Source organism: Orcinus orca, chromosome 12, assembly GCF_937001465.1.
Source record: "Orcinus orca chromosome 12, mOrcOrc1.1, whole genome shotgun sequence".
In the NCBI taxonomy this organism is placed as follows: Eukaryota; Metazoa; Chordata; class Mammalia; order Artiodactyla; family Delphinidae; genus Orcinus; species Orcinus orca.
The window spans coordinates 81,816,973-81,840,669 of NC_064570.1; the positions used below are offsets into that span (position 1 = coordinate 81,816,973).

The 23,697-nt window shown below is 43.6% G+C and overlaps 1 protein-coding gene across 1 annotated transcript in view; it reads right to left on the reverse strand.

The window, feature by feature from the left end:
* The window catches only part of COL19A1 (collagen type XIX alpha 1 chain), a 347,142-nt gene that overhangs the window by 22,406 nt on the left and 301,039 nt on the right, over positions 1-23,697 (reverse strand). Inside the window, exons 34-43 of the mRNA XM_004270129.2 lie at positions 21,760-21,813; positions 20,310-20,363; positions 17,821-17,865; positions 14,792-14,842; positions 14,662-14,706; positions 14,176-14,202; positions 11,069-11,122; positions 5,899-5,943; positions 2,742-2,786; positions 2,576-2,638 (exon numbers count right to left, since the gene is read on the reverse strand). Of these exons, the coding sequence (XP_004270177.1) occupies positions 2,576-2,638; positions 2,742-2,786; positions 5,899-5,943; positions 11,069-11,122; positions 14,176-14,202; positions 14,662-14,706; positions 14,792-14,842; positions 17,821-17,865; positions 20,310-20,363; positions 21,760-21,813 (483 nt within the window). The remainder of the gene's footprint in view (positions 1-2,575; positions 2,639-2,741; positions 2,787-5,898; positions 5,944-11,068; positions 11,123-14,175; positions 14,203-14,661; positions 14,707-14,791; positions 14,843-17,820; positions 17,866-20,309; positions 20,364-21,759; positions 21,814-23,697) is intronic.

Here is a 23,697-nt window from a genome sequence, read left to right on the forward strand (position 1 = left end):
CCCTCTGCATCACCAGCCATCCTTCTGTATTTCCTGACTTGACTCCTTCTTTCCAGAAGTACTTGCACATATTTTCCTGTCTCACGAAACCTCCAGCATCACCACCCCACTCCTCATGGTCAACTGATGACTTCCGTCCTTCACTGAGAAAATCACAGCAGAGGACCCGCTCACATCGCCGCCGCCAGAGCCACGCACCTGTGCGCATGCGTACTCGGACTTCCGCCCGCCCCCTCCCCGTGAGAAGGTTGCTCTGCCCTGTTCCTTGTAAACACCAGTTTCCACTTGGGAGTCTTCTCTCCTCACTCTAAGTCCACTCTCTTGTATCTTCAAATGTCCCCTCTCAACGGGGTCATTCGTCATCAAGATCCTACCGTGCTGTACTCTCCCCGCAATGAGGTCCACATTTCCAAACGTGGGGGAGAATTGTCAGCTCCTTTGTTACTTTTCTGTATGTTTTCCTCTCGTTTCTCTTCAATACTTACCTCCCTCCACATCCAGGAAACCGCCTTCGCCTGGTTTTCTTCACATCTCACTGGCTGCACCTTCTCCGTCTTTCTGCCATATCCTCTCCTAACAGCCCTGTTCTCTTCCCAATTCGCAGTGACCCCACTGCATCCAGGCTCAGGTTGAAAGACCCAAATCAGTCTCTCCAGTCCTGGACTCTCCATTAATTGCAGAGGCACATATACACTGCTTACTTGACTAGAAATCCACTTGGATGTCTACTAGTGCTTCAACATGAAGTTTTACAACAGAGAGCTCAGTTTTTCCTCCCAAACCCACCCATGTCACGAAACATACCACCCTGACCCGGTTGCTCAGACCCCAAACCACAGCTTTGACTGGTCTCTTCCTCCCACTCTGCATCTGTCTGATCCATCAGCGAGTGTAGCTGGCTCTACCTTCAGTGCACACCCTAGATCTCCTCTTCCCACCATCTGTGTTTCTCATGGGGATTACGGCGACGCTTCAGAGTTCCGTTCCCTACGGTGTGCCCTCCGCACAGAACTCACAGTACTCCTTGAAATGCAGTCCAGTCATTTTGCTTCCCTGCTACAGATGCTCCAGTGGGTCTCCGTCAGACTTCACATGAAACCCGCCCTCCATTCCTGGCTTAGAAGTTCCTCGTGCTCCACCACTGGCTGCCTCTCCCTCCGTATCTTTGCCCCTCTCCTTTAGCTCAGCTCACGCCTGCCTTCAGGCCTTCCTCCCTTCCTTCAACACAGCAGGCTCTACTAGCCATTCCTTTTTCTTGGAACAAGCTCCCCCTGCCTCCCCGCCCTGCTGACCTCCCCATGGCTTGAGCTCTCCCGTCATGCAGGGTTTGCTCAAGTGGTGGGCCTTTATTGACTGCCCTATTTAAATTCTACTCTAGGGCTTCACCCTGCTCAGATCATCTTCTCCCTGACTTTGTGTGTGTCTGTTTGTTGTCTTGTGTCCCTGTACTAGAATGTAAATCCGATGAGCTGAAACCTCCCAGTGCTTGGCATGTAGTAGGCGCTCAAGAAGTATTTGCTGAGTGAACAGATTGCTTTTTGCATAGTCCCCTCGGAACTGGATGGCAAGCATTTGTGAGTGGCTTACAGGGGCTGGGATGGGGAGGGGAGGGAGGGAATGAGACTAATATTAATGGGGCGTCTCCCACGGCAGGCATTGGACGTCTTACCATATGTCACATTGCTTAAGTGACTCACAAACCCTTTGAGTCATAACTCAAACCCAGATCTTCCTGACTCTAAATTGCGTACACTTGCCGTGCGTTCATGTGCCTTCTCTGGGGAGGCTGTGGCCAGGGAATGCCCTTACCCTGTGGTCTCACATATTCTGAGCAGCCTCCTGAACTCTGCACTGCGCGATCACCTTCAGCCCCCCTTCTCCTAACAGCATCCCCTTCCCACCCACCCCACGGTGCAGAAACAAGCAAAGGGAGCAGGGACTTCTACAAAAAGCGCACCCGGGAGTGAGGTATGTCTATTCCTCTTTATATCCCCTCCCTCGGGGCCCAGCACATCCTTAGCAAACAGCAGGGATGAGCTGACAATATGTGGGATGGAGTTGAATTAGTAGGAATGGTTGTTACAATGTCACATCCATATTATATATCAGTAGCCAAGAGCTCTTCTAGGACAGGAGGGGATGATGTATTTGACAGCAGTGATTTATGAACGTGTAAGAACAAGGCCCACAGGTAAAGGAGGGAATCTGATACAAGAGCTTCTTTCCTCTCTAGCTTAACACACAGGTGTTACATCTGCGAGTCTTTGTATTTCAGGATATGACAGGCCATTTCATGTTTTAGCTCTGCTGAGGACCTCAGACCTGAGAAATAATGAGTCTAATTTCCTGACATTTAAAACAAAAGACCTCACTGTTCTCACTGTGGTTTAAGACATAGAGATACTCACAGAGAGCTGGGCACTCCGTGAGAACCACACCCCCCAAAGCCATTTGCAGACCTGCGCTTACTTACTTGGAAACTACTTATTCCAATCTCAGACTTTCTGAAGAGAGAGGTAAAGAGGCAATGCTTAGAACATTTCTTAAACTGGCAAATAATAGATAAAGGACTTACAGGCTTTCCTGAGGGTCCTTCTGATCCAGGGAAACCTATGTCTCCAACAGGCCCTCTCTCACCCTGTAGACATGGCCACAGACAAACATTAGCTGCGAAGAAGAGCTTTGAAACTGCATGCAGTACAACACAAGGACCACGGCTAAGTAAGGAATAGTCAACTGACCGGTTCTCCTGGAATTCCTGGAGGGCCTGGGGCTCCGGGTTTCCCCTAGGAAATGAAGCCAAGGGGAAATGTTAGGAGCCAGATTACTGAATGAGGCCACGCGCTTCCCTCCCCCACCTGTGCGTGTACCACCTGTGCTGCAGGTGCGGCTCTACCCCGACCTGGCATCCCTACCGGCCAGAGTCCCAGAAACCACACTGCACTGGGCAGACGGGACGGCAGTCCCTCAATGCACATAGGGGTGTGTGGTATGGGAGGGAGGATAAGCCTTTTGAAAATATTAAGCCAGTGTATCCTCATTTCTGGAAATCCCTCTTGATGGGCAGATCGTCTTTACTTTAGGGGGAAGGAGGGCACGGTGGGTCAAAGGAGTCCTTCCTAGATTTTGATTTTCACAAGAAGCTTTTTCAGTTCATAGTGAGATAGCCCGAAAAGAAGCGTGGTTGATTTGAAAGGCCGTTTTGTTGAAAGGAGAGGACAAGGTTGGTGTGACCCAGCGTACCGCAGCCTGGAAGACTGAGGACGGAGAAACCGTGGGCTAGAGAGACCACAGGAGGGGTGAGAGAGGAAGATGCACCAGCAGAGACGGCAGTGGACACGAGCCCAAGCGTCCAGGCCAGGCCTAAGGATCCTGCCTTTGAGAAAGAGCCGCCGCCTGCACCTTGAACCTCTTGTGGTTGGAGATGCAGGTGTGGGACTGAGACCGTGGAAATCCCAGTAGGTTGCAAGGGAATGCAGAGGGAGGCCATTTTCCGCACTTGCTGTATGGAACTCTGGGAGCAGACCGCCTGGCAGGTCAGCTACAGCTGAGTACCGAGGCGAGGCAGACACAAGGCCCCGAGATGGCATCCGGGCTCCCACCGCCCGCCTGCAGCAGGAGTGCCTGGAATCCAACGGACCTGAGTTGGGGGATGTGTTAGGGCTGAGAAAGCCAGTATCCCAAAGGGTCTTGGCATGGACTCAGGGGTGCAGGGTGCTTGGGCCTGGAACTCCAGACAAAGATCCCAAAGGCTGGGTAGTGCTGGCAGGGACCTCGGAGGCCCCGGGGAGGGCATGCTGCCCCCTCTGCCCACACGCCATCCTGGGAGGGAGGGGAGGAAGAGCCCTGGGGAAGGCCCTGGAGGGCCTGAGTGCACTAGGAGGAAACAGACAGCTCTGTTCCAGAAAGAGCAGGACCGGGCCGCTTGGCTGTCAGCAGAGGCCTGTGATGTGCTGAGCAGGTAGACACAACCCTGCTTCAACCAGAACCATCACCTTAAAAGTCTTTTATTGTGGTAAAATATACATAACGCGAAAGCTACCATTTTAGCCATTTTATGTGTACAATTCAGTGGCATCAAGTACATTCACACTGTTGTGTAACTGTCACTATTTCCAGAATCTTTGAACTAATTCATTTTTCTGAGCCACAGTAAGGTCCAGTTATAAAAAAGAGAGGTGCACTTTTAACTACCCAGTTGTATATTTGCAGCGTGCAAAATGTTTACCCTTCCCTATTTCTGTCATTGTCAGTTAATCTTCTTAATGATGAGATAGGAAAGCTGCATTTTAGGTAAATGTATTACATCTTGGACATCCCAACAAGCGGCAGGCTGGCCTCTAATTTCCATCATGCTGCGTCCTTCAAAGTATCCTTGGAATTCTTCATTTGGATCGTCTTTTGATCCTGTCACTGATTTTTTCAATACTTTCAATGGTTGCTAGTATCTTTTCTTTGAAGGTAGACTCAGTTTAGGGTAATGGCTGAAAGGAATTTATAGTCCCACCTGAGTGAGCACTGTGGGGCATTACACTTCATTATACCAGGTGGAAACAAACAGGCTGTGAAGGCGCCCTGAGGAGGGTTGTAGGGGACTCAGGGCAATTGCACAAACAGCTGCGAATATGTTGCTAGGAGTGGTAGTGAGCAGGGGAAGGCGGGGAGGAGGGGGATAGTGTGAGCCAGTTGTCAAGAAGAATGCTTTCGTGTACCAAAAATTCTGCAGTGCTTGCTAAAGAAAATATTTTCATGTTACGTTTTTTTTTTTTTTTTTTTTTTTTTTTTTGTGGTACGCAGGCCTCTCACTGTTGTGGCCTCTTCCGCTGCGGAGCACAGGCTCCGGACGCGCAGGCTCAGCAGCCATGGCTCACGGGCTCAGCCGCTCCGCGGCATGTGGGATCTTCCCGGACCGGGGCACGAACCCGCTTCCCCTGCATCGGCAGGCGGACTCTCAACCACTGCGCCACCAGGGAAGCCCTAAAGCAGCTAATTAAGGGGATGTTATCCTTCATACAGGATGCTTTGCTATGGAGTGTGGATGGGTTTTTATTTTTTTGTCGTAGATTTAACAACTAAATAGAGTGGCTACCCTCCTTTTGAAGGATGGGTGCTGGGGGGTGGTGGTAGGAGGGTCTGAATGGTGCTGGGTGGAGATGGTAGGGCCCTTTCTTATCTTCCTCATGTTCCTGTGACTGAAGAACACAGTTTCCGTTGACTTTCCTACCGTGGCCCACCCTGCAGGGGCAGCTAGCGAGGATAAGCGGGCTCTTATTCATCAAGCCTGACCACAAAGTTTTAATTAGAGCCTCATGAATGAAGATCAGAATAATCCCTAGGGCTCAGAGGAATGATTTTAACCTTTCCTGGAGCACTTCCTATTCATCTGGAAAGACCTTGATGAGATTAAAACACTGGACACATTAAAACATTGGACACAGAGAGCAACAAAAATGATTGAGAGGCTGGAAGGGCTAGTTTACGAGGACACATTAGCAGCCATAAAGCTCTGCTAATAACACCTGGCTGAGGGAAAACTCAGGCAGATGGCAGCTTAATAAGAAGGTCCTGAAGCACATGCCTGAGGACTTTGCCTTTTGAGGATCAAGAAACCTTGAACTGTGACAGGATTAGAGAAACCCAACAAGCTTCTCAGAGCTGTGCTATCTTAATGCGTTGACACAGGTCACTGGGCTTCCCCTTCCCATGTGAAAGTGAGTTGGGGAGAAAAAAACAAAGAAAAAAATTTAAAAGATGAAAATAAAGAAAGGAGCATTCTTGAGGTGGGAGAGGGACAGATGGTTCTGCTTTTTAAACCGGAGGTTTAAGGAGTCACTGCGTGCTCCCAGCGCTTCTGACGGTCGGTGCCCATGAAACCAACATGAGAGAATCTGGACTCACCGAGATTCCCGCCACTCCAGGGGGACCTGCCGGGCCTCGATCTCCCTGGAAAAAATGTACTATTTATAATGATATCTATAAAATCTCCACCGATGAAATTAATGCTCAAGTAATAATTTGGATTTGGTAAAGCTTCTCTTTGGAACTTATAAATTATCCGTATCAGCTGGGTGAAGCTAGAGCCCAGATGGGAAAAGAACAAAATGAAAACTGCAGCCAATGGAACCTACTAAAGTTCTCTCTCTCTCTTTCTCTTTCTTTTTTCCCCCATAAAACCAAAGCAAATAATAATCTTAATGAAAACGAGCATTCATGGTATCATTTCTGTGACCTATTCTTTTAAACAGAACCCCATCCATATTACAGGTAAAATCAGTCAACAGTTTTATTCCACATATTCAAAAGTAATTCATTACTAATACTTAAAAGCTAAGCACACTGAATGTCTCCTAAAAAGCTTTCGCTGTACTTGTCTCATTGGATGTAGGTTAGAATAAATGTGTTTAGAACTGGGGATTTTGTAGCTTCTCCTCTTTAGGCCAATAAGAAGAGCCCTGGAATTGCTCTGAACAGTGGACTGACTCAACCCTTTTTCCAAAGGCAATGTGGTATTTTAGATAAAGCCGGACAAGGCTAAAAATACTTCTGATTATATATGGGGTAATAAAATGGTCATTTTTTGTTGAGCAGAATCTACATTAAAAAACTTCCAAAGTTCCCTAAGGGACACAAAAGAAGACTTGATTAAATGGAGAGAGATGTTTTGTTCTTGGAGGGCATGACAGTGCTATAAAGGTGTCATTACCACCCAAACTAATTTATAAATTAATGCAATTTTTACAAATTGCGGCTTGATCAAATGATACTAAAGTTCACTTGGGATAATAAATATAGTCGAGGATAAGAGAAAAAATAAAAGAAGAATAATAAAGAGGTTAGCAATATCGTATTTCAACATACCATAAAGCTATAATAATTGCAATAATGGAATACTGGCCCAAGATTAAGCAGTATATCAATGCAATATAACAGAAACCTCAGAAACAAACCAACATTTATAATAGAATTTTAGTAATGAAAGGGCTGTATTATTCAACAAATAGTGCTCATAACTGAATAATTTCTTTGAAAAAATCTGATTCCCTTCTTTGCATTATACTCCATATAAATTCCATATAGATTATATAAAAATAAAATGAATTAATAAGAACTAGAAGAAAATCAAGTCATATTATCTGATTTTGCTTGAGAATGAGAATGAAAGTCATTTAGTGCATAAAAGCAGAATAAGAAATCATAAAGGAAAACGGTTTTACATTTGACCACATAAAAGTTATATTTACATATAGAATAAGATTAAACATAAAAATGAGAGGCAAGGACCAACCAGGATAAAGCCTCCACCATATAAGATAGAAGATATAGATAGATATATATCTTTAATATATAAAGCATAGCTACAGTCCAAAAAAAAAAAAAGAACTAGTAGAAAAATGGGTGAAGGATGTAAACAGGGAATCCTTGTCAGTTCCACTCTGCCCTTTTTTAATTACAGGATTTTTACCCTGCAAATGAATATACTGGAGCTTTTCCTTCAATGGAAACATTTGCATATCTGATAAAGGTGAATGTTAAGAGGGCTCCTCTCTGGTAAGATGTTCCTTCCAACAATCGGGTCTCACAGTTCTTTGAACCACTCTCCCCTAATGGTACGGCCTCTTATTTCCATAGCTATGCCTGAGACCTTGTCAAAAAACAGTAACTGTATCCCTCCATAACCTCCACTGCACGCATTCCAACCTTGGACCACCATCTTCCATCATTCTAAATCACTCCCTTGAGTACTTTGAACCCCCCAAGCTTTTGATGTCACCAAGATCTCTAATCCACCCATGATACAAATTTTTCATTACCCTTCATTGCCCAGACGGCCTCTCCCCCTTGGTTATCTAGTTTAAACCCCACAGCCGCTTGTTATAATCACCCCCTTGTGTACACTGTTGGCCTCCTGGCCCACTCTTGCTTCTTGCCCTCACTTGTCACAACCGGAGGCTTGTTTAAAGCCAGCTCCCCTCCTGTTCTTGCCTTTGCCTGAGCGTATGTACATGGCACATAATCTCACTTCAGTTCATGACCATGAACCTCTAGGGTAGCGGTTCCCAACCTTTTGGCACCAGGGACCGGTTTTGTGGAAGACAATTTTTCCACAGACTGGGGTGGGGGAGGGGAGATGGTTTCGGGAGGATTTGAGCGCATTACATTTATTGTGCACTTTATTTCTATTATTATTACATTGTAATATATAGTGAAATAATTATACAGCTCACCATAATGCTGACAGGAGGCGGAGCTCAGGCGGTACTACGAGCCATGGGGAGCGGCTGTAAATACAGACGCAGCTTCACTCGCTCGCCTGCCGCTCCCCTCCTGCTGTGCGGTCCAGTTCCTAACAGGCCACGGACCAGCTGAGGCCCGGGGGTTGGGGACCGCTGCTCTAGGGGGTTCTGCTCAGCCATCACACTCTCTGGTCCCTGGATTTTCCCTCTCTCTGAGAAGACCTTCTCCTTAAATCTCCAACCTCTTCTCCCTACCACACTCTCAGATGATGACCTGGACTCCTCCATCTCTGAGAAAACTGAAGCAATCAGAAAAGAACCTCTATAGACTCCAACCAATTCATGTGCCCACATACCAGCATCTGTGCCCCTGTTCTCTGATTTCCCAACGGTTACCATGGATGAACTATCCATGCTTCTCTCTGAGGCCAAACCCTGCATTTATGCTCTAGGTCTCCTTTCCTCTTAGCTATCTAAGGATGTCATTCCAGCAATTCTCGCCTCTCCTCCTATCTCGTCACCCCCCTCCCCTTTCTTCAGCACACTAACAGTCTGCTGCTTCTGTGGTCTTGAAGTTCATTTTAGCAAACCTTGCCCTATCTTCTCCAGCAGCTGCTGGCCCATTTCTTTACTTTCCTTTGCAGCAAAACTCCTTAAGCACTGTTTAAACTGCACTTGCTGTCTCTAAATCTTGTTTTGTCATTCTCTCTTAAACCCATTCAACTCCAGCAATTGGTCCTACCAACACAGTGAAACAGTAATCACTCCTCTGGTGATACGTGACCTCTATATTGCTGAATCCAATGTCAGTACTCTGCCATCCTACTTGACCCCATCCTACTTGACCTATCTGTAGGATTGAGACAGATTTTCACTCTCTCTTCTTGCTACGTGATCTTTGCTTGATTTCAAGGAAGCCAACATTTCCTCCTATTTCCCTGGTCACTCCTCCTCAGTCTCCCTTACTCATTCCCCTTTTTCTTCCTGATCTTAATGTTGGAGGGCCTCGGGGCTCAGTCCTTGACCCTCTTCCATTTTTTTGAGTGAATAAACAACACTCTTTTTGTTTTTAATTTTTTGTCTTTTAAATGAATTTTTATTGGAGTATAGTTGACCGATCCTCTTCTCTTTTAAAAGACTCTACTGTCATTCTCTTGGTGATCTTATCCAGCCTTCTGACTTTCAGACAGCATCTATATGCTTAGACAAGCAATCCGTATCTTAGACTCTTTATTATTATTATTATTTTTTAATTTTTGGCTGCACCACGCAGCATGTGGGATTTTAGTTTCCCTACCAGGGATCGAACCCATGCCCTCTGCAGTGGAAGTGTGGATTCTTAACCACTGGACTGCCAGGGAATTCCCCTAGACTCTTTTTTAAACTCCATACTTTTCTATTGTACTGCCTACTCAATACCCTCACTTTGCTGTCTCATAGATACTTCCAAACTCAGTCCCATGTCAAAAATCATACTCTGGATCACTGTCTATCTGTAGCTTTCCTCATTTCTGTTGATGACGCCCTGCCATGCCAGTTGCTCAGGTCAACACCATGGAGCCGTCCTTGACTCTTCTCTCAGACCCACATCCCATCAATCCTGTCGCTCTGCCTTCACAGCACGTCCATAACCTATCTGCTCCTCAGGACCGCCACCATTTCTGCTCTTATCTGAGCCGACACCACTCCCCCCGTCTACAGGAACGGTGTCTTCCCTGCCCCATCCTCACTCTCCAGCTGTGGGCCCCATCACTCTACTACTCAGAAACCACCGCTGGCTCCGTATTCCCTCAGAGTGAAGGATAAAGTCCTTACAATGGCTGGTAAGCCTCTTTATTAATTAGTGCTTCTCAAACTACCTGTGGTGAAGGAGCAGTTTATGTACTTATTTATTTTCTAATGCATCATGATCCAAGGTGAGTCTACTGGTCACATGTTTGGATATCATGGCAATGTCAAAAGTCAAGCTGCCAGACAAGTTGCTTAAATGCTTTCTCTCCATCTCTGTGCTCACCTTGCCCCAGAGTCCATAACGAGTCTGCAGACTGGCACTGGTACTGCACTGGCCAGTGCATTGACCTCAACATGGCGGGGCTGCTCCTAACTGCCACCCCACCTCTCTGACCTCATCTCCTACCATATCCCCTCGCTCACTCCCCGGGTCTCCTTGGATGTACCAGGAATGCTCTGCCTCAGGGCATTTAGACCTGCTGTTTTTTTCTTCTTTTAAAAAAAATTTTTTAGTTGTATATATTTAAGGTGTACAGCATGATGATTTGATATACATATACATTGTGAAATGATCACCGCCATCAAACTAATTCACATCCCTATCACCTCACACAGGTCACTGTGTGTGTGTGCGCACGCGTGTGTGTGGTGAAAACGCTTAGCAGATTTCAAGCGTACAGTTTAGCACGGTTACCTAGTGTCACCTTGCTATACACTACATCTCTAGAACTTACTCACCTTGCCTGGAACATTCTTCGTTCTGGCTTGAGGGGGCTTGGCTAACTGCCCCCTACCTCTTCCAAGTCTTTGCTCTGTTCTTGCGTTCTCAGACCACCCGATTTAAAATGATACCCTTCCCTTCCGCACTCCTGATGCCCTCAACCTGCCTCTACTTTTTCTTTCCGTAGCACTTACCAACAATATTATTTTGTTATTTGTGTTTATTCTTTTAGTTTCTGTATTCCCTTCTTACAACATAATTTTTGTCTCTTTTGTTCCCTTATACATCCCCAAACCTAAAACAGTTCCTGGTCCAACAGAAGGTGCTCCATAAACAGTTTTGAATGTTGAATCAGTGATCACACGTCTAACCCTGCACTTACCTTTATACCAGGAAATCCTTCTAATCCTGGCAACCCCATCACACCAGGTTCTCCCTGTTAAATACGAACATAAGAACACAGAAGCAATAGTCAAAGGGTTTTTTAAGCATTGATTTCAAAAGCAAAGATATTTTTTGCCTAAAAAATACTCCCTCAAACATCAATTGGTAATTTAGCAAGTAAATAGTACGCTCTATTTTCAAGCAACTGTATTCTTGCATTTGATATTTGGGAACAGTTTGAAAATAAAGCTATTCCCTGGAGAAGTATGAGTATCTTTTCTAATTAATTGTTTTTATCCTGATGAAGAATCTGCTCTGAACGAATCCCTCTAGTCAGTGATAACTCCAATTTCAATAAGAATTAGAAGGAAAGACTGGGCTTTAATAAACGTTGCCAATTTATAAGGTACCTAAGCCTTCTAGATGATCAGAAAACAAGACTGAAGTCTTTAAGAGTGGATGAAGATGGAGCTCTCAAAGTTTATAATCCCTCAATATTTCCTGGAGCTGGATATGAATTGTGGATGCTTCCGAGGACAGCCCAGGAGCAGTTATTTATGATGGCTCACTGACAGGAGACAGGTAAGCATTTTTGCTAAAAAAAAAAAAAAAATCTGTTACATATGCTGGTGTCTGGTCCCAGATGACTGGAACCTCTAGGCCCTCAAGGAACCCATTTAGAAAGGTCAGGGTGAAGGAAGCTGCCACCTTTGAACAATAAACAACAGGGGTTTTAAATTAAGAGAGATAAACTGGGTAGTTGTTTGATACCTCCTTGTTAACGAATTAATGTTAACTGCAAATATTTTCTTAAGACACTGGATGTTTTCAACATAATCACATAGAAAAGGTAGCTTCCCAAGGTCATTCTCTGTAAATGTATTTTTGCATGCCTAATTCTAAGCTGCTTCAAAAATATTACCAACACTTAACTCCCATTATGATTTATGATATTGTCCTTATCACGGGATGCTTAATGAGGAAGCATATCATTTCATCCTTTCTTTGCTTCAAAAGGCTTTTTAAACAACTACCAATATGTAACCTGTCAATCAGGAAAAAAAGATGTTCAGATTCTATTCTGCATGAAGCTCTGTAATGGAGGCTCTGGGATATAGACAAAGGAAATAAGCTCTTTGATTTCCTTTGTTTATATTCTCAACTATCCTTAGGACAGAGGAATTGGTTGGACAGTGCTCAGCCGATCAATCAGTATTTGTCTGAAAGTAGCTAATAATAAATAGTTAATTGAAAGCCAATTATCAATTGAATACCAAGGGAATGAAATGGAGTGCCTCAGAAGATAATAAATTCAATTAAGGGTAATTTTTATCTGTAAAGGTTCACTGAGAAGATTAGAAACAGTGGTACAGATCTGGTGTCCTGGGATTTGAAGGATGCTGGAAGAGTATATCTCCCCACACCCACCCCGATGGGACTTTTCCATTTTCTGCTCCGTGACCTGTGACTCCACCATTCCTGGCTTATCTATCTCTATGCTATGAGGAAGTATTTCTCTATTCGGGGCAACTGGTCGGAAATGAGTTGTCCGGTGGTGGTGACATGGAGCCCAAAGGAATAATCTAAAGTTTTATCTAAGATAAACCTGAAGGTTTACTCGGTAGTTAATTTCGTGATTCCACATTTCTGTTTTTGTGCTTCACCCACTTAATTCACATCTCTAAAAGCAAGGAACGTCGTCCACTTAGTTTTTATTCTTTATTCTTTGTTGCAGCTAAAAAATTTTGAAGCCTAATCTCTTCAAATTCTACTCAATGCTGTCTACATTTTTGTTGCCACGCGCTTTCGAATCCAAGTGAATCATAATTTATCCTTTATTATAATACTTTTTAAAAAGGTTTCTCACCTTAATCTACAGTTACTAATTTAAAAACTTGGGTGTTTCAGAAAAGTCAGCGAGAAGCCTACGTGTCCCTGAATGACTCAGAGGGGATGCTTGTGTGTGTGAGTATGAGAAGGAAAGACCAGGAGGAAATTTTTATCAATAAGATGAAAGAAGATTCAGATTGGAATGAAGGATATGCGGGGGGAGGTGAAAGCATTAAAAAACGTTACAGATAAAGAAAGCACAGCATGAATAATGAAACAACGGAAACTTCTAAATGACATATTTGGGGTACGGAAAGTGCTACAAACTGGGCATTTCATAGGGGAAAACAAATTGGCTTTTAATGTATATTGCCCAATAACAAAAAATGAGCTCTTTCATGCGTCTTCTTTGAAAATCTATTTAGATGTAAGAAGATTGCTTTTTATGGCTCTTCTTTCGCTCGTTTAAAATTTATTCATCTAGTTTTACCAAACTCCACTGTAATGAAAGGACCTGCGATTTCCTCCCACGGCAATGGCAAGTGGTTTGAAAGTTTATTTCAGTTTCAGATACATCGGAGTTTCAAGTATATACCCAAAGGTTAAAGGACATAGAAATGAAATATGAAGGACAGGACACATGCCTGAAAAGGACATGACAGGAAAACCTGCCAAGGAATAAAGGGAATCGAATTGCATCTGGCAGAACTTTTACAGGGCCGCTCCGTGGCTGAGAAAGGTGCTTAACAGTCATCATCCTTCGGAAGGCTGGAGCGCAGGATCTCTTCCCAGGCCGAGGGGCAAAACCTCCTGAAACATCGCTCCTAATAAGCAGGGTTATGACAGCGCACCACGTCGCCTCCAGAACAACTGCCTAAGACAGTCAAAGCAAATAAACCGTCCCTGTCTTCTTGTAGTGTCGGTGGGGGAGATGACAGACCTATTAAGGAATTTCTTTCCAATAGTTTTCTCCCACGATCTACTGAACATGGAACCAATCATCAAAATAGTCCTATTGGAAGAAAGTGTCCTATTTCTCGGGAGCTTTCTCTGCGTCTTCCTCCAGCCCAGGGTGATTTTCAAAATCACCCCGATGGAAGAGCGTCAAGGGCAGGGACACATCAGGACCGAGGCATCCTGACACGAGGAGGTTGCCCGCTTCCTCCATGTAACCAAGGGACATCTCAGAAGGCAGGCATCTCTCCTGAAGGTCTTCTTTCAAACTCGAATAAAGATTTATTTTCTAAATGACACAAAACATGGGAATATACATACCACTGGGCCAGGATCACCTTTGGGGCCCTGTAAGAAAAATATGAGAAGTCATCTTGAAAATAATGACCGAAGCAGACTCACAAACCACGAAGAATGTTTATCCAATTGGCTTTAATACACATAAAAATCTCTGCAAGTTGTGTTTTGCTATGGTTTGGATTTGAAGCATAATAAGATGAGGAACTATAACTTGATGGAACTCCCATGACGGTGATTGTTGGGACATTGATTTAGTTCTCAGGTTTCCAAAAAGTGACACCACTACGCAGAAGGCTGTTTTCCTTTATTTTGACTGTGTACGTTTCCCCAATGTTATTATAATTGGTTTCATTTACTTCCTCCTGCAGAAAATGTTCTTTATATTTGTAACACATACTTTTCAGTGAACTTCGGAGGTCTTTGTGTGTGTGTGCGTGTGTGTGTGTGTGTGTGTGTGTGTGAGGCTGCTCAGCTAAAATATGCTTGGTGATAAACAACTGTACTCACAGGGGGGCCAGGTGGCCCTGGAAAACTGGGAGCGTTCACACCTCCCTTCAAAAGAAAAAGACAAAGGTGAGAAGAATTTGTAGTAACCCATAGCCGGAAAGTGATTTTACATAATTAGAAAAGTAAATACCTGGATTTTATATAAACTGCTCATTCCATTTCCTTCATTGAATGGTACACCCTTAGGAAAGAAATGAAACATGGAGTTATCCTTTGAAGTTAATAGTGAGCATCTCTACCTTTTGTTGTTTCACCAAATGATATTTTTCCTACTCTATTTTAGAAACTGAGTTTAATGTTATCGGTAAAAATAATAACGTTCCCATTTTTGGTTCTTCTAAAGCAAACGTAGAAGAAAAAACCAGAAGGCATGTGGGCTTCACCTGGAGCACGCGCACACACTTTGGGTGGGGCTGTGATGAATGTGCCGGCTTGACAGATGAGACACTAATGCATTCAGAGGAAAATATTATTTGCTCATTAAAATTCAGTTTCTGAATTGCCAATTTATGCTAACTGTTTACAGCCTGCTGACCTACAGGCCATAACACAGGAGTGCTGATGAAGATGTGAACAGGGAACAATTTGGCTGCTGAAAGGTAATTTTTTTCCACACTCTCTTCATACTAAAGAGAAAATTAAGGGAAATGGGGGAGATGTTGTTACTCACAACCCTGCATGGATGTTTCTACAAAAACATATTCTTTAGAATAATAGGGAAGAGGAACTTCCTAATAAATTGACCTGTGAATGCAAAGTCCCAGAGCAACTAACACTTAAAGAGAACTAATGTGAGAGGCTTTCAAAATCGTACATTTTGGCATTCAGGAAAAATTTGCATATGAAAATTTTAGTTAGGAGCTCCTAGTCTTCTTTTAAAAAATTCCCATAGAATCATAACCTGCGTTTTCCTTTATTGTGATTTCCACGCTTCAGCTGCAAAACTGAAGAGCCATCATTGCCGTTTTTGGACCACGGTGGTCAGTGGTGCTCAGGGCGCATGCTTTGCATGCATCTTCCAAACACTTGTGAAGGAAGGAAAAATGCTCTGTTCGTTTATTCCTTCAGTATTTCACTCGTTCATGTGACAACTGCTGAATGTCTACTGTATTTAGTCCTGGAGGGGGAAGGATACTTTTGTCTGAGATTTCCAGGGCCGCAGGGGGGTGCTTCACAGAAAAGACAACATTTAATTTGTTTTGAAGAATAAATAGTTTTGGAGAATCGGGCTGGGGGGCAAGGGAGATTTCTTAAGTCCATCGTAAAACAGAGGTCCCTTTTGGGAGCTCATGTTGTATTTTGCTGTTCTGTCCACTGGGGAGGGAGGGTATTTTAGTGTTTGAGCCTCAAATGCTGCCTGCTCTGCTTCCTTGTCAAGGGAGAAGGTAAGTAAAACAAAAATGAAGAGCACGTTTAGGGAAACCAAGTGCCAGTGTATTCACTGATGTGCGCAAACGTGCGATTGCATGCAGACTAGCGATGTATCTTTGCTGTCTCCAGCATCTCAAGAAACTCTTACCAGTGGAGAAAGCTGAGACGTGAAACTGCACAGCAGCCATACCCTTCCTTTCTCTTGTTTTTAGATGAGGATGGTACTTAAGGTGAGGACTTGGGCCATTTCAGGGCGTTACTGTTTTCCTGGATGTCTCCCTTGCATATAGGAAGCGCACATGTTATTAAACTTCTGATTGTGTTTCTCCAAAAAAAATAAAGTCATGGATGAATTCTGCCCCTTCTGGGGGAGTCTGGCTTCTTCACCTCTCCCTCTGAGGCAGGTGGGAAAAAACGCTTGGCCGGATGGACGCTGTGATGCTGTTTGAGTGAGACCCCACTTGAGGGCAGACTTGCTCCAGAGAGAGGCCCCTGTCCTCCCCAGCCTCCCGACAATGTGCGCGTCTGTCTCATTCCCTAGCACGAAAGCAGCGGTGGCCCTTGTACGTTTCATTCACTAGGCGCCATAGAAATAGAATTTCCTTGCATCTCGGGCATCATAGATGGTAACGAACACACACAGCACAACACAATTTTTCTACCAACTCACACTGCCGGAAGGGATGTCTTTTTACAGCCCCTGTCTTTTCTGTGAACGAGGCTCATTGAGGTTAAATGACTTTCCCAGGGTCCCCCAGGCAGGAGGTGGAGAGTAGGGGTGCACACCCACCTGAACTGAGTCCACAGCAGGGAGGCCCACAGTCTGCAAATCCGAGCAGTGTGCCTCAGGGCTGAGCTAATGCGGGAATCAGGGCTCCCCTAAGCCACCCTGGCTGTCATTCACATTTATACATAAAACTCAGATGACTTTTATCCTTGAGAATATCTAAATGTAGTCTGACCTCTGAGTCATAAAAGCTTTTTTTTGATTTCAACTACAGGACATTCTGAAAAAGGCAGAAGTATAGAGATAGTAAAGAGACCAACAGTTTCTAGCGGCTGGAGGGACAGGGAGGTGAGCGATGAACAAGTGTAGCACAGGACGTTTTCAGGGCAGTGAAACTGTTCTGTATGGTACTGTAATGGTGGATACATGAGACCATGCACTTATCAAAACTAATGGACCATACAACCGAAAAAGTAAACCCCAGGGTCAACTATAGAGTTTAGTTAATACTAATGTATCAATATCAGTTCCTCAACTGTAAAAAATTCTACTCTAAGAGAGAAATTATGTTACCTGGATAGTTAATGTGACAAATAATATTTCTCAACATATACTTCATAATAATAATTTTGTTATACATGCCACTGAAAAATCATTATATCAGGGTTAGAAGGAATTTTATACATATGTGTTTGGTTTTTAAGCCGAGATAAAGTTCACATACCATAAAGTTTATACTTTTAAAGAGTACAATTCCACACTAATGTAAGATATTAATGATAAGGGAAACTGCGTGTGTGTGGCAGGACCACATGGGAACTCTTTGCATTTTCTGTGAAATTTTCCTGCAAACATAAAAAATCATCCAAGAAAAATAAAGTCTATTTAAAAAAACAACAAAAAAAACAAACAAAAAAAGTAAAATCCTTTTTTTTTCTTTTCCATTATGGTTTATTACAGGATATGGAATATAATTCCCTGTGCTATACAATAGGACCTTGTTGTTTATACAAGTCTGAAGTAGATGCGTGAATTTATGTTTTAAACCTGAAACAACTCACAGGTGGTCCAGGTGGTCCGGGTCTCCCAGGGGGTCCCTCGCTGCCCTGCAAGGGGGTACACAGACCAACATCAACGGCTTAGACATTTCTACTCCAGGTTTATGGACCCGACCGCGCTTGCTCCGAGAGCCACATTCTGAAGTCAATATGACTTGTCATTTTGTTCACCCTTGCAAAGTCTTATTCAGCGGGGCTTTTCCCTTCACCTGGAGAATTAACATTACTAGACCACGGGAAAGGTAAATGCCTTTTCCCACAGGCATTCGGATCCTCACGGGGTGAGCACCAGGGATGAAGCTTATTTTTAGATGGAGCCAGACAAGCAGGTGACCAGGTCCTGGACTTCGAGTGCAGCTGGGGGAACTCTCCCCACATGGGGGTGCAGAGCACACTTCCTGAAGGCTGGGGCAGCTCAGGGACACGGCTCTTTGGGCCAGACCCTCGCTTCTAGCCTCACCTCCACCACCTTCATCTTTTGGGAACCAGAGAGGGCATCCACATGCTCTGACTAAAGTAGAAAATCACAACCTGTGTGTGTCTGCAGGAGGAAAACATTCTTTCACATCCTAAGTGAGTATCAGGCATGTCCCACTGAGCAGAAGTGACCGTGGTACAACGCTGTATAAGGGAAATGTTCTTTACAATGTAAACAGCCTCCGACATTCTGCTTCCAGGCAAAGCAGACTGAAAATGAAATGTGTGAGAAATGCATTCAAGTTGAAACTTGAAAAATGGGATTTCATCTATATTTTGCTAAAACATAGGATGCTTATTGGTCCATGATAAACAGAGGTATGATACTCCTTTTGGTGACTTTAACCAGTTTTTCCTGTAACTGCTTTATTTTTTTTATTTTTTTTAGAATAATAGCCTCATAAAATCTTTTGAGTCCCTCAGTATCAGGGGCGATGGCAAGAAATGGTTCATTAAAAAAGAATCCAGAGAGAGTAAAATTCCTACTTTAAAATGCCCAAGAATTTTGAGGGATTTTAGTCTATTTTCATAAATTTGATGAAGGATTTCATTCCAATCTCCCCATTTTTTCAGTAACCGAAGAATCCTAGAAACCTTTTGATTGTATCTTTATCAATAAAAACCAACTGTTAAGTTTTTCTTGCAATGTATCTGTCTGAGAAGGAGTGACCATGAGTATACTGTATGTTTTCCCAAACTGCTCTGCTGGTGGCTCTCTCTCTAAGACGCATGGGGCTCTGCTGGCGGCTGTCTCTCTAAGACGCATGGGGCTCTGCTGGCGGCTCTCTCTCTAAGACGCATGGGGCTCTGCTGGCGGCTCTCTCTCTAAGACGCATGGGGCTCTGCTGGCGGCTCTCTCTCTAAGACGCATGGGGCTCTGCTGGTGGCTCTCTCTCTAAGACGCATGGGGCTCTGCTGGTGGCTGTCTCTCTAAGACGCATGGGGCTCTGCTGGCAGCGTCCTTCAGAGAATCATGTCATGATTCTCATGAACTGTGAGAGGACGACAAACAAGGAAAATATGTGCCGATTGAAAGGACTTTTTTTTTTTTCCGGCACAATCAATAGTCATATTTTCACTCTCGATTGTGCCCCAAAGCTCATCTCATTGTGGAATTCCCATTAACTTCAAAAGGCAAATCTCTGACTGAATAATTTCCGTCGAGAACAAATCAAAAAGGCTGGTGGAGGTGGGCAAGCTCCCTGGGATGCTATCAGAGAAACTGTGCTGAGACTGTCCAGAATAAGCACGTTGTTGCCTTTCAGTTTGGGGCGATTCCTTTGCTCCTTGATGCCATTACGCCCCACTGTGGTCATTTTGGGGTAGAAGCCACTTGAGTGGCTCACATGGCCTCCGGATTCTTAAATTTCTCTCATCCAAAGAGTTAGTTCGTGTGACTCATGTGCTGGCTCTATCACACTGTGGGTGACACTTTAGATCCTAAATGGGGTAACTGTGATCTTCCTGCTGAGACCTCTTTTGCCGGTTCTCCCTGCTGACCACAGCAACCCATCTGTCCTGTCAACCGGACTCCCCAGGAAGCAAGTTGTGCTGGTTCTTTCGCGGATCTCTCCTAAGACCCTCTAAGGACAGAACTTGGCAGATTTTCTCAGCAAGCACCTCATTTACTGGGATCCTGGTTGGTTCTGAGAGCGAGCCTCCTGTCGGGAGCCTTGGCACCTGCGGCTGGACTTCCAGATACAAACTACCTTCCTGCACCTCATCGGGAGGCAACCCTCACCCCATCCTTCCCCACGGTGGATGCCCAGGACCCTGAGTCCAGCTTGGATGTTTGCTGTGTGGCACCTATGTGCTATTCATCCTCTTCCCTGGGAACATATCTCTTGTCTTCAGACCAATTTGGGGACCTATGTCTTTCCAAGCCCACTTCCCTGACATCACTCCTATAGTACTTTGAGGCTTTGCTTGATTTTATGGATTTCTCTGTAAGTAGGCTCACCCTGCCCCTACCCCAAGCCCCAATCTGGACAGTAAGTGAGGCTTTCCCTCTGTACCTTGTTACCCTTTGTTCCCGAGGGGCCAGGATGTCCCGTTCTTCCCAACAAGCCCTGTAAAACACAAAACTAAGTTTGTCACAGAAACAACAACCAAACGGCCAAGGGTATTGGAAGTTGGTTGCTCAAACTGATACACTTTGAAGGTCATTTGATCCTATTAAAATCAGTCCTATAGGCTTATATTTCTTCAGGCTGATACAGCAGCTGTATCCTGCTAATAAGCCCTTGGAAGGATAAAATTTGTATTTGCGGTCGCTTTTTCACCTTGGCCAACCACATTGAATGGTCTTAACTGGAACCTCTTAATACATTTAAGAATTTAGCCTTGCTGTTTAAATGGCAATTTACACAGCATTACGCCTTCCTAAATGAGCTACAATTTTGGTGGTAATCACCATTTTAAATACTTCACAGAGCAGAATTAACAAGATGGGTTATGCGATCTGCATCTTACCAATGGAAAATAAAATTTAGTTTAAAATCTTCTTTGAGCATAGAGTTAGCTATCATTTCCATGGCTCCTTTCACAACTCTTTCTCTTAACTTTTAATTTTAGTGTACAATTTAGAGCCAGGTTTGTTCTATATAACTGTGGTGAAAGCATAAAAGGTAACATTTTCATTATGGCAAACCCATGATTCAAAACATGAAAGAACACGATTACATTCCTACATACCCTTTGCCTAGGCACTCTAAGAAGGAAAGAGTTAGAAAAATTGAGGCTTGAGGAGGGTTGCTAGATTTAGCAAATAACAATACAATATTTGGGACAAACATGCTATGAAAGTATTTATTTACATGAAATTCAAATTGAGCCTCATGTCCTGTATTTTAACTGGCAAACCTAGATTTGAGCTCTGCTCTCATGATAGACTGAGTTTAGCAGGTGGGAAAGGAAAAAAGATTGCTTTAAGCAAACAGGGTAACTGAAGACAAAAAGGCCCTGATGCTGCGCTTGAGAGAGAGCGGAAAAAAGTGCCGACTAAAGTAGAGCGTATTTTAAGTCAGAAACAGGAATAAAAGTAAATTGAATCTGATAATCCTTGACCCATTTTTTTTTTTTCTGTCTAGAGAATAAATTCTTAGTTTATGGTGCTTAAAAATGTAAGCGTGTAACCATCTGAATATCTGTCCCTAAGGTTGATGCCAGAAAAATTATAGCTAAAGAAGATAACGCTCCTCTACATCCAACGTCTGTTCAAATCGACTTGCTTCATCACAGTCTGCTTTCCGGTCTGGTAGAATTTTCACGACAAGTCTCCACAACCCCAAGCAGCCTTAAGGAACACTAACAAAAACCTGAGATGTTGGATGCTACTTTCCCCAGCAATAGCTGCATACTCCACACAGAGGAACAGAGAACAACAATCAATAAAGAATGTTAGTTCACTTTGCGTCATACCAGCAGATATGGACTCTGAGTGAAACCATTTTAGCAAATACTTACAGGGGGTCCAGTCGGGCCAGGAGCACCTGGAAGGCCCGGAATGCCTTGAAGACCCTAAAAGAGATAGTTCCTACCATAAAAATCTGTTATATCATTGGAAACAAAGCATTTTAGTTCCTCAATTTTTTTTTTTTTTTTTTTTTTTTTTTGCGGTATGCGGGCCTCGCACTGCCATGGCCTCTCCCGTTGCGGAGCACAGGCTCCGGATGCGCAGGCTCAGCGGCCATGGCTCACGGGCCCAGCCGCTCCGCGGCATATGGGATCTTCCCGGACCGGGGCACGAACCCGCGTCCCCTGCATCGGCAGGCGCTCTCAACCACTGCACCACCAGTGAAGCCCTAGTTCATCAAATATTTTGACGATTGAAAACTACCCATCTTTGCTGGCTAATCAAGAAACACATTTGTCATCTGCAAACACCCGTTTTCTAAGAGTAAGGATGGCGAGCTAAAATGCCACGACATGGAATTCGTTACAAACATAATTTAATGTGTTGGTGATTCACACAACATTTCTGATCTCACAGAGCCCCTCCGTTGACAATAGCCAGCTCTGAGAAGCCGGCACTGCTAAAGCATGAAAATACAAATTTCAGATGAGCAGAATGCCATCAAAGAAATACATGGTTACGCTAATGCTTCTTTCAGTTGGTGGAGCAACGGACTCTGTTTTATGATACAGTATTTAGTTTAGCCGGCCAGTTCATTATAAGAAATACAGCTCATCGGCGAATTTAAATTTATAACCCTTTAATGGCTTAAAGGTAAAAGTGAAGAGATAGCTTCTTAGGCCCCGCCTAAGATTTGTAGTGTCATGCTAATTATACTGGATACATTTATATATTCAAAGAAGAATTGGTAAGATTAACTGATAACTCGTGTAATTAATTTGTTCCTTTACCAAGTAAGTCAGCAAAAGAATATTAGTTAAATAAGTTACATAAAATCCATAATATGAAATATTTTGCAACTGTTAAAATCATGTTTCAAAAGCGATTGAATAACAAAGAAAAGGAAACGTTGCAAAATGTTACATAAAGGTCCAAGTTATTAAAAAATTAGAAATGCACTTCATAAAATATGAGCCTGGTAGAGGCTCATAATGCCTTATCTGGAAACTTTAGTGTCAGGTGTGTTTCAGCGTTCTGAATTTTCAGATTTGTTTCAAAGGGAACACAGTGCTCATACTGGATATTACATAACACTCCCATGGCACCTGAGGCAGCACCTGCTAATAAACACACAAATATTTCTATAGCAAAACATATGATGGTCTCACCAAGTGGGATAAATAGACTAGCTCCATATGACTTCAGGTTAGACTTTGCTGCCAAATAAATTTGCTGCAAACTTGGGAAAAATTTCCCGGGTTTTCAGAGGCATTTGAACTTTGGAATTGTGGATGAGGGGTTGTGGACAACAATCTGACTTTTACCAACAGTCGGAGAAGTACAAATAGGAATAACTTTTGTCTTTTTAGTGCTTTTGTGTATTTCTCAAATTTTCTATAAGGAACTCAGATGATTTCTACAATGGGAAAAATATACTTTTAAATACCCGTTTATTATTTCACATAACCATATGACGTGCCAAGTTCTATTTTGAACGGTTCCACTTTTTCAGGATTGAATTTTCTTTACTGAGTAATCCTTTTATAGTGCCAAACCATTCATTGTTATAATAAATTCCTTTACCCTTTACTGTGATGAAATATGCATTTTATACATATTATAAATATCAGGTGAAGTGACCATGGGAAAATTGCTACATAGTTATCTATGGGAACTCTAGAGGAACAAAGTTCTACAGGATCAAGGTTCTTTGCATCAATGGGATTAAGGACCAAACTCTGTCAGGTCTGTCCATCTAATGGGACATCTAATGGGATCATATATTCCTTCAGGTTTTTCCATGTGATGGGAGGTGAAGAAATGCTGGA